General features: G+C 41.2%; 1 protein-coding gene across 6 annotated transcripts in view; it reads left to right on the top strand.

Moving 5' to 3' along the window:
• The window catches only part of rnf44 (ring finger protein 44), a 158,712-nt gene extending 146,090 nt beyond the window's left edge, over nucleotides 1-12,622 (top strand). For all 6 annotated transcript variants that reach the window (XM_073067602.1, XM_073067603.1, XM_073067604.1 and 3 more), the window contains 4 exons: nucleotides 2,056-2,140; nucleotides 2,637-2,758; nucleotides 4,239-4,338; nucleotides 11,221-12,622. In XM_073067602.1, coding sequence (XP_072923703.1) covers nucleotides 2,056-2,140; nucleotides 2,637-2,758; nucleotides 4,239-4,338; nucleotides 11,221-11,283 — 370 coding nt within the window. In that variant the 3' untranslated portion in view covers nucleotides 11,284-12,622. The remainder of the gene's footprint in view (nucleotides 1-2,055; nucleotides 2,141-2,636; nucleotides 2,759-4,238; nucleotides 4,339-11,220) is intronic.
• The last annotated feature ends 634 nt before the right edge of the window (nucleotides 12,623-13,256 follow it).

The raw sequence follows: 13,256 nt of genomic DNA on the forward strand, positions 1-13,256 counted from the left end.
TTGTTCAGACTGATCTGTTCAGTCTGGTTGGATGTATTTCAATAATTGGCATTGTTTATCTTTGCATCACTGCCAAGATTCTTGTAATTTGTTTTTTAACGTACTTTGATCGTAGAAAGGCAAGGGTTTTGTGGTATCAGGAATATAAATGGAAGTGACAATCCTCAGGCCTTATGCCTGTGAGCTGTAACAGCAATCAACCACACAGCCATTATATTCTTTGAGTACAGTACCACCTTATGTTTTCTGGTCATCATAGCAAGGATCACTTGCGCCTTAATTCGTCTAATCTCATTACTTAGACCTTGCAGCATTTACATAAGTTCTGGTCCAGCAACATTTCTACAGTAACACTTAATAAAAATATCACTGCAGGTAAGGTAGTTAATTAGTAAAGGACTGTAGAAGATTTCTGTACCTGTCATCAAATTTTGCCCTGTAGGCAAAATAAAATCAGACAATTTCAAGAAACATGTTTTGCAGATACTGTTTTTGGAGATCTGCATCCGGGTGGATGATTAGTACATTTATTACACATTTGTCCAGTTGACAGGAGTTGTGCGTACTACAGTTACATAGCAGGGTTTCCTTTGCTCCATGATAACGCGACAATAACTAGAATAGCTGAGGCAACCACCTTCCAGTGTGAATGAAACCGAATAATAAAATGCTCTTCAGTAATCTTCTGGAAACAGCCTTAAACTGTGGTGTTAATTCTATTTAATGTTTGATTTTGATTTGTCTATCCTGTTAGAATTTTCCTTGGTGAGTTTTTTTTTCAGCCTGTCTGCTTTTCTCCCTTTCTCCTCTAGGCTTATCTTAAATTCAGCGAGAATATGGCCCACGGATGTCTTTCTGTGGCTATTTTTATGAAAATTCTCAACCAATAGATCCACTATCTCTGCAGCCACTTCCTTTGAAACCTGAGCATGTCGTCCTGCTGACTTGTTCAGCTTTAGCCCCCTGAGTTTCTCCAGTACTTTACTCCTTATAATTGGGATTTTTACCATATTATTTGAAATTAGCCCATTTGATAACTAATTCAAATTGAGCTGCTATTTCTTTGTTTACACTATTATTTCTTCAGCCACATCTCTAAGGGCCACATGTTAACCCTAGCCGCCTTCCTATGTACAGTATATATCCACTGAAACTTCCACTGGTTATTCTTATGCCTCATGCAAGTTCTCTCTCAAAATTCATTTTCTCTGTTTTTATGTACTAAGTCTTCTGCAGAATCCTGAAAACTTCCCAGTCCCCTATTCTGCTACTAGCCCTCTTATATCCTGGTTTTTAATTTAATCCTTTACTTCCTTAGTTAACCACAGATTGTGTCTCTCTCTTCTTGAATCCCTCTTTTATGTTCCTATGATCCATTAAAGTTCTCCATTTTCCATTTTTATTTAAATGATTCATGACCATTATTGAAAATTTACAAATGGTGGCAAATTAGTGAACATTGTACACTAAGATGTGCAGAAGGGCTTAAGTTCGATGATATTAACAGATGACAGAAGTTCTATACAGATAAATGTCGTTAAATGCATTTTAGCAATAAATCATATACACTAAACATAAGGTTTTTAAGAGCAAAGAAACAGATGTGGTTGGAAATGCAAAGTGTTCGTGAAATAGGAGAGCCATAAATGGGCAAACTTAATTCCACATTTTATTGTAACAATGTCAAAAATAAGGATGTTGTACTGGTCACAAAACGTAATTGTAAATCTGAAGTGAATGACAAAACTACCTTATAAAAAGGTTAATACAACCGCTTTTTTGGTTCACTGACAGAGAAAATAAGGGAAGAGTCCAAACGATCTCAAAATTATAAAGATGTTTCCAAAGATTAAATAATTAAGATTTTTTCTATTGGCTGAAGTATCAGTTATATTTAAGTTTGACTTGCTGGGACCTAAATTCACTGCTTATAGAAGAGGATAAAAGTAAACCCAGAACCACCCTTACAGAAAATCTGTCTTGAAATGAGGGATTTGTTTTGATGCCTGTTTTCATTTGGAAAATCAAATTAAATTCTTGTTTCCTCAAACACAGATCAATGCTTCCAGTGCCTCCTGCTGTGGGACCAGCTATCAGTGTGGAGCTCGAGGTGGAGGATGTGGAAGTTGAAAACTATGAGGTGTGTAATTTCTGCACCGTTAAACTAATCTATTCTCAGATGGGCTTTCAGTTAATTTTCAGTATTTTCTTGTATTGTCAAAGAGGAAGCCTTTGTGGCCTATCGCTGTGCCTAAGGTCTCTCCCTTTTGATAGTGCCGAGGTTTCTGCACGTGTATTTCAGACTATCGATTTTTTTTCCAGTCTTGCGGTTCTTCTACTCTGTAGAAGTCTTGCCGTTCTTTCTCGTTTTTTGTGCAGGGGAGGAGGGAATTGGGGGCCGGTGTTCTCATTGTGTTTCATGCAGGGGGAGGAGGTTCGGGGGGTTGTTGACCAGCTTGGTGGGTTTGCTGTTTCTCTCTGAACTGACTTTCATGGTTTCTCTTTGTTTTGTGGCTATGTGGAGAAGAAGAATCTCGGAGTTGCATACATACTTTGATAATAAATGAACCTTTGTTGTGTTACAGTTCAATCTTTTGACTCTACCTTGTACTATCATTGGCCTTGTATGTTTGCAGGCACTGCTAAACTTGGCCGAGCGACTGGGAGAGGCTAAGCCGCGGGGGCTCACCAAAGCAGACATAGAGCAGCTTCCGTCCTATAGGTTTAATCCTGAAAACCACCAATCAGAACAAACCTTGTAAGTAAAATTTATACTGCTGGCTAGCCTTTCATTCCGATCTGTTTCCCATCCCAGCATACAGGAAAAACGACCATCCATATAGAGTTGGAATAAAGAATTTCCACAGATTTAAAATAAACACCACGTACAGTGCACCATTGCCAGTTTATCTCTATTATGGGAGCAAATAGAACAGTGAGTTTGAGTGGGTCTGTGCTGCTAATAAGGATTCCTATTGTCTCCTGTAACAAAGCAGTTGATTGTAAAGCTTATCTGTAGAAGAATGCTTGATGTTTATTCTGGTACTGTGTTGAAATTCCATCCTTTATCTGTGTCCATTTACACAAAAATCGAAAGGTGTGCCGTTGCTGAAGTAGTATTAGCAATATAAAGAGCAATATCTCTCAAATAGAGAAGTAGCCTGCGTCAGAGTTCAATAGACTCGGCAGAGGTGTATATTGCTTGCCTGCAATGACAGTGTGCTATTAACAAATTAATACAGCTGGCAATTACTGTCTAAACTACTTCCTGAGCCAGGAGAGTTATTTCTGTATTGCTCTTGCTGCACTTTGCTGAGCAAGATGCCTGTCACTTTCCATCATCATCTGTCATGACCTCCAGGAGTTTGTCTGAAATGGGAGCTGTGACCTGACACTGGAAACTCCAACTTCTTGCTCACCTTGGCACAATGCACAGCAGAGGAGAACATCAAGATTTTCCAAGGGTATTTGTAGATCAATGGACGTTCACCTCCACTTTTGTACTTGAGCATTGGAAGTACTTTCCCAGGGTATTGGCCTCATCTCCTATCTCGGCCTCCATCTTGAATCTGGATGTTTCTTGTACTTGGCATAAGCACACTGGAAGTAGATTAGTCATGGGTAAATGGAAACCCAGAGATAAAATTCACTTCCTCTCTGAAGTTCACATACTCATATTGGCAGCATTGATAAAATTGAAATAATAGTGGAGAAATATCTGTGCAGTTAGTTATAGATGTAGTTAAATTCATTTTGGTTAACAAGATATCGGAGGGGGTGGTGTTGGGAATAGTTAAGGGTCTTCATTTATTTTCATCAACAATAGTCAATTAAAAGCATCAATGACATGAAAATTGCAATCTTATCATGTACATATCGTAGCAGCACAGTAGAGTAGTGGTTAGCACAACGCTTTACAGTACCGTCAACACATGTTCAATTCCTGCCACTGTTGATGAGGAGTTTGTACGTTCTCCACGTGACCGCGTGGGTTTCCTCTGGGTGCACCCGTTTCCTCCCACAGTCCAAAGACGTACCGGTTGATAGGCTAATTGGTCATTGTAAATTTCCCATGATTAAGCTAAGGTTACATCAGAGGTTGCTGGGGGGCATGGCTCAAAGGGATGGAAGGGGCTGTTCCAGACTGTTTCTCATAAAGAAGTAAATATCTGTGATTCCAACGGTCACTGTTAATTTAAGCATATTATAACTGCACATTATTTTTATACTCTGTCTAGGTGTGTAGTGTGCTTTAGCGATTTTGAGTCGAGGCAGCTACTTAGAGTCTTACCCTGCAACCATGAGTTCCACGCCAAGTGTGTTGATAAATGGCTGAAGGTAAGAAGATTATTTTGAATGAGCCAAGTGTTTAATGACTGGTGCTTGTTAATTCCTTTAGAACATGTTTGGATCTCTGCTATAATCAAATACAGACTGCTATCATCAATTTTGAGAAAATTATGAAGAATTAGATGCTCATCAAATCATAGACAAGTTAGTCATGTCAATAATTGATCCATTAGCAGCAGAACTTAGATCCGTAAGTCTGTTGTTTTTCAAATTGTCTCAGAATTATTTTTTCAGTTGCATCAATCTGCATTGTCAGATGATGGTTCAATATAAATGGAAAAGTATTAAAAGGGTCTTTTCTTCTGCCTAAGAATGTTGCATTTCTGTTAGAATCTACTTCCATTGACACGTAATGCATTCTGCAATACCTCTACCAAGTAATTATTAATCAGGTTGAATGGTGATCTCCAGCTGGAGGGGCAAAGGGTGAAAATCACAACTTGCTCAACCTTGTTCTTGCCCAACAACTCAGTACAGTCAATAGGCATCACAAAGCTGCAACCAGAAATGGGTGCTGGGGTGATTCTCCTTCTGTGAGAATGGGGATCAAGCTTAGCACCTTCCAAATCTACATGGTGCTAATGTTCCTGTGAACAACAGAACTAGTTTCCTCTCTCTTTCTGTCTGTCTCTCTCTCCACTTTTAGCAATGGTCCTTATCAATCTTGTGTTTTTGATGCCTTTCTTTACAGTGCTATGGGGGTATGGTTACCATACAAGTGATTATTGTGTATTTTTTTACTTGGAGACAAAGTAGACAAGGACATCTGTAAAAACAGAACCTGTTCGTTAACTAGGAATGGCCTGCTAGACATAGAGGGAGCACTTTTTTGTTGTAAAGAACAGCATCCTGTGAATTTAAAGTTGCAATTTAGTTTCAGGGTTTAAAATACACACTTGTGGTTATAACATCATTAGAATTACTTAATTGATTATAACCATTTAATTCTCTGCAGGGGTTCTGCTCTATGTTTGTTGTGAGAGGCTGAGAGACAAGATGATTGCTGCCTATAATAATCATATTTCTTTGAATGATGTTTCCTCTCTCTCCTTTGAGGGGCAATAATTGCTTGATGGTCAAAGAATTTAAAAAATGCACAGCAGAGTTGGCTAGGCATGGGAGATGCGTTCTTCACGTTGAATGTCCTGTAGTGTGCCTCTGCATTTTTAAATTCCCAAGGGTTGTTGTCTATCTGAAACAGTAAATGATTATTATAAATTTCAAAATCTGACTTCTTGGCCCATCTCTGCATGGTAATTCAAAGATTCAGTATTGTGAGAAAATTGCGGAGAGGGTCTTAAGTGCCGTGCAGTGTAGATGTACACAGTAGCTTGAAAGATGCCAGGCTCAATTTTTTCATTGTCAGTGATTAGCATTTTTTAAGTTCTAGTTTATATTCTTGTTATCCCAAATACAGATCATTTTTCACCTGTCTGGAAAGCATTGCTCAGGCATGGTGTCATTGTTACCCATTCTTCATAATGGGATCTAAGTTACATTTGTTTGATTGGAAGTAAATTTTGGAGAAGAGGGTGCATTAGTCTTGCTGTTGTTTAACTCCACACAACTTCTTTTAGACTGGAGTTAACCACGTACAACGGTAGATGCAAACCTCAAGTCTTTTTTGTTTTGAAATCCTCAGTGTTTTATGCTGCAGTTGAGCTCTTCAGACTCTGACCACAGATCAGAACTTGGCAATTCTGTTGTATAAATGGATAAGTAAATACTAGCATGTATTTACAATGTAAACAGCCTTATAAAAAGAGATTTAAAGTATCTACAGTGTAGTGGTAGGGTAATAGATGGGGGGCTAACTAGATTGGTTGATTTGATTAACTGCCTGGGGAAGGAACTTTTAAGATGATCTGCCACATTTGTTACCCTGTGTATGAGTGGGCTGTACTTTTAATTACATCCATCTGTTTGCCTGAGTTTGATTTGCATTGACCTTGGGTGTATTTTGGGGATTGAGTTGATCAGGATCCTGTTATGTAGTGGAATAATTTTGTGTGCATAAGACCACTCCTGGATACAACCTTGTGTGCCAGTTCACTGCTGAGTTCTGTGTTCTGAAGGTTCTTGCCTTCAGAATAGATATGAAATTGAGAATCTCTGCACATTGACAGAGAAACTAATTACTCCATTACACAGCTCCAAAAGGTACAGAAAGGCATGCTGGCTGGAACTTACCCCTCAGTCATATATTTCCTAGGGAAGCAGGTTTACCTTTGGCGGAAATGCTTTTGACTGCACACATGTTGCATCCAAATTTTCACAGAGTAGAGCACCAGAGGGTTAGGGGCATCACATACTACCTTTGCTCGAAACTGGAACAGAAGCAGTTTTCCTCATCCTCATTGGTTGGATAACACTAAAAGGAGAGTCATACAGATGAAATGCTCACTGTCACCAGTCCCAGTGTCTTTCACTCAGTGGCTTCATAGTGAAGGGGGTTATCTGCTGATGACTTGTGTGTAGGACCCTCACAAACATGTGCGTGATCAGATGATGCTGCCACTCAGATCCGATCTATTTCCACCTGCTTGCTAAGCTCATGCTCGGCCAAATGGCCGTGAAAAGCTGTTGGAGCCTGCAGTACCCTGCACAGCCTTGTGATCCTGAGGGGACAGTAACGGCGTCCAACCCCGCACAAAGCAGCCATGGTACGGAAACAAGGGGAAGGAAGGAAGAGCCATACAGATTTGTTTGTCCCACTATGTCTGAAATCCTCGTAAGTCTGAAACGAGCATCTGCAAGCCAGATTTCTCGGGCACCACATAGCTGCATCACAACTACCCACATAGCCACATTGCAAATTTTAGTGTCACCACAACTTAACTTTCCAGACTAAACCTAGGAATGAAATCGTAGCATGTTGCATGTACAAGTCCACTAATTTTCCCAAAAGCCTTTCCCTAGAGCTGGTTTGCCGCTTCCTGTACTCTGCTTTGCCATAACTCGGTGTGACTGGTGGAAGATAGTTGAATATGTGGAGGCAAAGGCAGTTTTTGCTGAAGGTGACGTGTGCAGATCCAGGCATGCTCTGAACTGCAGCACCCGGGCACAAGAAGCAGCATATGGCCGACGGGCAACAGCGAGAGCGGCAGATAGCAGAGTAGGGGACATGCGTGCTGCCCTCCTCAGAGACTTCAGCATGTCTGCATTGCATGAAGCCTCGACCCATGTTCATAGAGACTCATTAAACCTTTGGTCCAGTGGAGGACAGGACGTTGGATTGTTGGCATCCCATGGCTTCTCCACTTTTCGCTATTATCAGAGCCATTCCATCAGTCCCATTTCCCCACTCATTTCTCTAAGCTGTTGTCTCCCCATTCTCAAACAACCACCTACACAAGAGCTCATTTACACTAGTCGTTTAGCCTACCACTCAAATGTGGCAGAAGCCAGAGCACCCAGGGAAACATCCATGGCTGCAGATTTCACAGAGGACAGCGCCAGAGGTTAGGATTCATTTGGGATCACTGGAGCTGTGAGACAAACTCACTACCTGCTAAACCATTGTGCGCCTTCTCGTCTCCTTCCTCCACAGTGGGATTTGCGTGCGCAGGGAGGTTTTCAAAAAAGGTTCACGAAAATGATGCTAGGATTGAGTGACTTGTCATATAAAGATCATTTGATGGCTCTGGGCTTGTATTTACTCGAATTCAGAAGAATGAGGAGTGTCCTAATTGAAATCTATCAAACGGTGAAAGGCCTTGATAGAGTCGATATGGTGGGAGTGCCTAAGAGCAGAGGGCACAGCGTCAAAATAGAGTGGCGTCCTTTTAGAATGGAATGAGGAGAAATAAATAAATAATATTGAGAACATGAGTTGTACAGTGCTTGAAAGTGTGTCCATAGGTTGTGGAATTGTGCATAGGTTCAGGAGCTTGATGGCTGAGGGATAATAACTGTTCCTGAACCTGTTGGTGTGAGTCCTGAGGTTCCTGTACTTTCTTCCTGATGGCAACAGTGAGGAGAGAGCTTGGCCTAGGTGGTGGGGGTCCTTGATGGATCCTGCTGTCCTGCAGCAGCGCTCCATGTAGATGTGCTCAGTGGTGGGGAGGACTTTGTCTGTGAGGGACGGAGGTGTATCCGTTCATGGGCATGGTGTTTCCATACCAGGCCATGATGTAACCATTCAGTATATTCTCCACCTTGTGTTTATAGAAGCTTGTCAAAGTTTTAGATGCAAACTTCTAAGAAAGCAGAGGTGCTATTGTGTATTCTTTGTAATGGCATTTACTTGCTGTTCCCAGGACAGACTTCTGAAATTAGAATGGCAGAGAATTGAAAGTTACTGTCCCTCTCCACCTCTGAACCCTTGCTGAGTACTGGCTCATAGATCTCCAGTTTCCTCGCCCTGCAGTCAATAATCAGCTCTTTGGTTTTGCTGACATTGAGTGAGAGATTGTTGTAGCCAGATTTTCTGTGTACAGATCAGCCAGCAGTTGAAGTGTGCTGTCTGTTCAGTCTAGAAAGGAAAAATAGTGTATCTAAAAGACCATAAGATATAGGAGCAGAATTAGGCCATTTGGCCCATTGAGTCTGCTCTGCTATTTCATCAAGGCTGATCTAATTCCCCCTCTGTCCCAATCTTTTGCCTTCTCCCCGAAACCTTTCATGCCCTGACTAATCAAGAATGTATCGATCTCTGCCTTAAATACATCTAAAAACTTGACTTCCACAGCTGCCTGTGGCAATGAATTCCACAGATTCACTACCTCCTAGCTAAAGGAAGCCCTCCTCATCTCTGTTCTAAATGGACATCTCTCTATGCTGTCTGCACCCTCTGGTCCTAGACACCCCCACCATAGGAAACATCCTCTCCACATACCCACTCTATTGAGAGCTTTCAAAATTCGATGGGTTTCAGTGAGATTTTCCCCCTCATTCTTCTGAATTCCAATGAATGCAGGCCCAGAACCTTCAAATGCTCCTCGTATGATAAGCCCTTCAATCCCAGAATAATTTTCTTGAACCTCCTTTGAACCCTATCCAATGTCAGCAGATCCTGTAGTATCATACAATATGTGTAGATGATTTAGTGCCACTGATTGGACAGCTGCCAGTGTATGCTAACTGAAATATGGGTGTGTGACTTGAGGCTGGGTTCAGTGTATAAGTTCTGGTTGATGGAGGTTGTGGGTAGTGTTAGGGTGGGTTGAGTGGTGATGGGGCCTGACGAGCTGGTTTTGGACTTCAACACACACAAAATGCTGGTGGAACACAGCAGGCCAGGCAGCATCTATAAGGAGAAGCGCTGTCGACGTTTCGGGCCGAGACCCTTCGTCAGGACTAACCAAAAGGAAAGATAGTAAGAAATTTGAAAGTAGTGGGGGGAGGGGGAAATGCGAAATGATAGGAGAAGACCGGAGGGGGTGGGATGAAGCTAAGAGCTGGAAAGATGATTGGTGAAAGTGATACCGAGCTGGAGAAGGGAAAGGATCATGGGACGGGAGGACTTGGGAGAAAGAAAGGTGGGGGGGTGGGGGGGGGGGGGGGGAAGCACCAGAGGGAGATGGAGAACAGGCAAGCAACTAAATATGTCAGGGATGGGGTAAGAAGGGGAGGAGGGGCATTAATGGAAGTTAGAGAAGTCAATGTTCAAGGTTTTGAACTTGCTTGGATGTGCATCATTGAACCTTTTGCATTGAATACGGCCTCCAGGCCCCCAGAAATTGACTTGTGATGGTGGCCACAGTAAGTCTGCACCAGCGCTTCTGAACTGTACTTGGAGGTCTGCCTGGCCCTGTGCTGATAATGGAACATTATTCCCACTTACACCACTTCAGCAAAGCATCTGAAAATCTTGGCGGACAGTTCCTTTGTCATTGTAATTCTCTGCAGTGTTTCCTACACTCCCTTCAAATGGTAACCGTACCTTGTTGAGCTACATGGCTTGATCTAAACAATGCAGCTGATCTTAAATGTTGAGCATGTCTTGAGCTGGCTGGATACTGAAATCCTTGCAAAAAAAAAGTGTCGCAGTTAATGGACTCATATCAATTATTGCAATCCAGGGCTACCGTCTGCCTTGGTCTTCAAGTTACATTGAATCAGCTGCATTTCCCTTTGTCAGCTAACATTTAAATTCTGAGGGCCGAGGGGGAAATATCTGGTAGATTTATCAAACTGGTTCTTACTGTACACCCAGTTGAGATAAGGATCAACTTTATTCACCATATAAATTTTCATGTATTAGGAATTTGCTGTGGTGTGTTGGTGTGACATGCAACAAAAAATCTACAGCATTCAATAAATATAAAGAATGATATAAAAATCAAGTTAGTAGAATGAATATGGAATAAAATGTGCATAAATACTGGCATGTATTTATGAAGTCAACAGCATCATAATAAGTGGGTTAAAGAGTTTACAGTGTGGTGACTGAGAGGGGTGATTAACTAGATTGGTGGATCAGACTTCTGCTGAGATTTAATTCTCTTCCCTGATGCATTCTAGTATTCTTACTCCATTTTAACGTCTAGCATGCATCTACAGATGGATGTTTCCTGCTTTGATGAATTGACATCACATTTGATGCTGTCTGTTGTGTTTCCATATTGTATGTGTAGTGTTATGGTGAATTTCATTTCCTTCATTCCGTGCTCTGCTATTGAACTAGTGGCAGGTTGTAATGTCCTTTAGCCATCGTCTCTCTGTAGATAACATGCCTCTGCAGTTCAGGGAAACATTGGACAGTGTATCCTTCTGAACAGCCATCAGAAGAGTATCCTAAGTTACTGAATTTCTACTATGCTGTCAGTTGTGAAGAATTTGCTGGTTTTTATTAAGCCATGATTTTAGTAAATACGATGCTTGTTCTGCAGTGATCGTAATAACCCATGTAATGTTTTCTTTACCTAGACCAATCGTACATGCCCTATCTGTCGAGCTGACGCTTCTGAAGTTCACCGAGATTTAGAGTAAAGCCATTTCCGCAGCACAATATTGAAGACGTTACCTAGGTGACGTGGGGGGAGCACAATGTTCACCCACGCATCCGTGTTACCTTAAGCCTTCCCCTTGAACAACAGCAATCTAGGATCTTATCTGGAGTCCTGTTACCTCTGTTTGCACCGTGCGATTTGATGACTTCAGCAAACACCTGGTATCTTCGCTTAGAAACAGTTATGGAGTTGTGTTGTACTAACATTGTGTTCCAAACTCCAAAGATTTTAACCTGCGTGTATTTTGATGTGTATTAACATTTTATAGTTTGTACGATCATTCCAAGTATTGACACGAAATTCGAGGGGTTGTGATTTCATCATATGCTCGAAAAGAAACAGTAGGTGGAAGACGATGGGGTACTCTGCCCGATAAACCCTCCAGCATACTGTACTGATGGAGCAAAGTAGGATGGTTGAGATGTATGTGCGCGCGCGTGTGTCTGTATGTTATCCGTATACTGTCTGAATGTACCTATCCATGTTTTCTTGGATTTGAACCATACACTGGTCTAGTTCTCCTGTGTGCCTTTGCACACACTATCCTAACCACTTCCAAAATATTTCCTGTATTGTTTGCATGAACAAAAGTGCGTGAATGTGTTTGAGTGAAAGACTAGAGGAGGGAAAATATTTAATGTGCACATATGCATGCGTGTCCAGCCAGCTTGGACTGGTGATGACTAGCTCTATCCAGCTGTGGGTGGGGGTGGGAATCTGTGCTCAGCTATTACTGCCATGCACTGTACTGCACACATACCTAAGCTCACAGCCTTTGTGGTGCAAAAATTATTCCAAGCAGCTAAATTATTTTAGGATTTGTGGTTGTTGATTGCTCTGTAGATGCCACCAATTGTTTACCAATGATTTATGTGGTGGGATAGTGGATTGTTTACTGTTTTAATTAGTCCTGACCTAAGGGATGGTGGACTCTGTAGGAGACCCATTGGCCAGGGGCCAGGGCCGTGTTCTGTGTTAGGAAGATTTTTGCTTTGGTACTTGCACAGTTACAGTTACCTCATTTTGCCATGTATGTATTTGAAATTTGCTAATATATATATAGGAAATGGTTCTGATGCTAAACATTTTGTGTTTTCATCCCATTTGAATCATATTGTTGTAGCATTTAACATAACTAGTTATAATGTATTATACATCTGTAAACCAAATTGTTTCAGAGACAAAATTTTTAACAGATTTGTACTTTTTTTATGAAAGTTGCTAGTTATGCTTTACCAGGTAGTGCAATCATTTTTTATTGTTGTGGCTGATTTGAGAGGGTTGTTCACTAATAAATGTATGATGTATACCAATATAAACACGTTTCATGGCTTAATTTAATTTTGCAATTTGAGAATTTACAATTGATGCCTTGCCTACAGTAAAGTAAGTTGGTTTAAGCTGTTGATTGACAGCATAAAGCTGAGTCATGGGCATATTATTACAATGTCCTGTGCATATACAGTATGAAAGAACTCTTTACTTCCTCTTCTATTTAGGTTATACGTAGTTATTCATCATTTATACCATTTGCACATTGGCTGCCATAGTTGCTGCAGTACAACAGTGACAGCCTTCCATTTTTATTTATATTTTTCCATTTCAATTGCTTTTAATCATTTAGCCATTCCCCAAGGTCTTCAAACACGCTCATTAAATGTGCGTGTGTTTGAACAATGATCCAGCTTAATCCAGTTTTGATTGATGCCTGTAGACTTCAAGAGCATTTTTCAAGGATGTTTTGAGAACATTGTTGACTGTTTTCCTCAGACAGAGCTCAGAGGAGGTTCTCAAAAGCTCCCAAGCAAAATAATGCAATTACCCCTCCTTGCTCCTGGGAATGTTTTGTCCATGACCACTCAATGTGGAGAAGCGACGTTCAGGATGGCATTGAAAGCCTTGGCCATACATCTACAGCTCACAGAAGTCCACCATGAGCAGTGGAAGGAGCAC

This window comes from Hemitrygon akajei, chromosome 15 (genome assembly GCF_048418815.1).
Source record: "Hemitrygon akajei chromosome 15, sHemAka1.3, whole genome shotgun sequence".
In the NCBI taxonomy this organism is placed as follows: domain Eukaryota; kingdom Metazoa; phylum Chordata; class Chondrichthyes; order Myliobatiformes; family Dasyatidae; genus Hemitrygon; species Hemitrygon akajei.